The following is a 2,526-nucleotide window of genomic DNA, read 5'->3' as shown; positions in this document are numbered from 1 at the left end:
TATCAACAAGCTCTTCACCCTTTTCTTCTTCAGATTAGTGATGAATCAAAGGAGACAGATTCTTCTGTTAATGATCTTGATGAACCTTTTTCTGAAAGAATAAATGAATTGGAGACCTCTGATCACTTAAAAGCAATAACCTTCAGGAGTGGTTTAGCTTACAAGGAACCAGAATATCCAAAAGACCTCGAAGAAAGGGAAGAATGAGAAGTTTTGGCTAATAAAGAAGGAGATGCAGCAGTTGGGAAAGAAAGGGATAATGAGAAGGAAAACACCCCTCAAGAAATTTCTGAAGAAGAACCTATGCCACCTCCTCTTACTCGTGTCTACAAGCCGAAACCACCATACCCACGAGCTTTGAAAGGACCAAAGAAGGAGAAAGAAAGGGCTAAGCTGAAAGAGATAATCGAGCAGTTAAATGTGAGGTTACCTTTCATTGAAGCTTGTGCAATGATACCTGCTCTTAGGAAATATATGAAGGGTATTCTAACAAATTCTCTAGCATTAGAAGAAGGTGTTATGATGATAACTCATGAATGTAGTTCCATCTTACAGAACCATATCCCCCAGAAGAAAAAAGATCCGGGAAGTTTTGTACTCTCTTGCACAATCAGGAATATAACTTTTGAACGTTGTCTATGTGATTTGGGATCAGGGTTTAGGATATCATACTTTCCAGCCCACAAAAATCTCGCTGATTCTTGCCGATCGATCAGTCAGACGACCAGAAGGAGTCTTGGTTGATGTATCAGTCATGATTGGAGAAAATTGTATTCCAACTGATTTCGTAGTGCTTGAATTGGAAAGAGAACCAAAAGACCCTCTAATTCTCAGTAGACCTTTCCTATCAACTGCAGAAGCAATAATCAATGTTAGGAAAGATAGACCTACATCTAGGAAGTTTGATTATGCAGTTCGATATGAACAAGAGTCTTGAGAAACCTACTTTAGATGGCGGGCTCTATCGGGTTGATAAACTTGATGTTAATACTGAGGAAGTTTATGAAGAAGTCCTTCTTGAATGACCCTCTAAAAATCATCCTAACCACCACAAATGATGATCGCAACCTGCTCGAAGAAGTTTCAAAAGAGTGTGTGCAAATGCTTGATAAGGCCAAGGATTATATGAAACTTGTGAATTATCTGGACCTGAATGAGGAAAATCACATCCCTACTCCTCCAAAAGATACCTTGGCAGCTATATATGACCCATGGAGCGAGCTCAAAGCTCCAAAAGTCGAGCTTAAACCCCTTCCTGATGGGCTCAAGTATGCTTTTCTTGGACCAAACTCAACTTATCATGTCATCATAAATTCAGGCTTAAGTAGAACTGAAACTATTAATTTTTTAAATGAGTTAAGGAAGTATATAAAATCCATAGGTTATTCTCTTGATGACATACAAGGAATCTCCCCAGACCTCTGTATGCATAAGATAAATCTTGAGGACAATGCCAAGAATTCGATTGAAAGCCAAAGAAGGTTGAATCCAAACCTGATGGAAGTGGTAAAGAAGGAGATCATGAAACTTTTGGAAGCAGGAATCATATTCCCTATCTCGGACAGCACTTGGATTAGTCCTGTGCATGTCGTTCCGAAAAAAGGAGGAGTGACTGTTATTAAAAATGACAAGGATGAAATGATTGCTACAAGAACAGTGACGGGACATCGAATGTGCATCAATTATCAAAAATTGAATGCAGCAACTTGGAAAGATCATTGTCCTTTACCCTTCATTGACCAAATGCTAGAAAGATTGGTAAATCACGAATATTACTGCTTTCTAGATGGTTATTCCGGATTTTTCCAGATTCCAATTAGACCGGAAGATCAAGAAAATATGACATTCACTTGTCCATACGGAACTTTTGCTTATCGGAGAATGCTTTTTGGATTGTGTAATGCACATGCAATCTTTCAGCGGTGCATGATGTCTATTTTCACTGATTTCATCAAAGATTTCATGGAAGTCTTCATGGATGATTTCTCCGTCTATGGATCCTCATTCGACACATGCTTGGCAAACTTAGGGAAAGTTTTGCAGCGGTGTGAAGATAAGCATTTTGTCCTTAACTGGGAAAAATGTCACTTCATGGTCCGCGAGGGAATTGTGCTTAGACATAAAATATCTGGAAAAAATATTGAAGTTGACAAAGCAAAAACTGAAGTCATGACTAGCCTTCAACCTCCAACTAATGTGAAGGGAATCCGAAGTTTCCTAGGGCATGCCAAATTCTATAGGCGATTTATAAAAGGCTTCTGCTCTGCATTTGAGCAAAAAGCATAACTTTGGATAAATTCAGACAGTCGGAAGATTGGTAACAAACGGAGGCCTTCCCACCGTCTGATCATCCCCAAATTTTTACACAAGATAGAGGAGACAACCAGCCTTCCAATGTAAGTTGAATCAAAGTAATCCAACGGTTAGATCTCAAGATATAGTCGATACACTGAAGGCAAATCATCACAGTCAGAAGCTCACCCACGGCCAAAACATCATCCACCGGGGGTGCGAAATTTTTGACCG

The 2,526-nt window shown here is 39.4% G+C and overlaps 1 protein-coding gene across 1 annotated transcript; it reads left to right on the top strand.

Moving 5' to 3' along the window:
* The first annotated feature begins 303 nt into the window (after window positions 1–303).
* Window positions 304–937, top strand: LOC112084332. Its single transcript, XM_024153449.1, has 2 exons — window positions 304–594; window positions 656–937. Exons 1-2 carry the CDS (start codon window positions 304–306, stop codon window positions 935–937), a joined length of 573 nt encoding a protein of 190 aa, XP_024009217.1.
* The last annotated feature ends 1,589 nt before the right edge of the window (window positions 938–2,526 follow it).

The sequence above is a fragment of the Eutrema salsugineum genome, unplaced genomic scaffold (genome assembly GCF_000478725.1).
Source record: "Eutrema salsugineum unplaced genomic scaffold, Eutsalg1_0 scaffold_473, whole genome shotgun sequence".
Taxonomy (NCBI): domain Eukaryota; kingdom Viridiplantae; phylum Streptophyta; class Magnoliopsida; order Brassicales; family Brassicaceae; genus Eutrema; species Eutrema salsugineum.
This window is presented reverse-complemented; position numbering and strand designations above follow the sequence as displayed.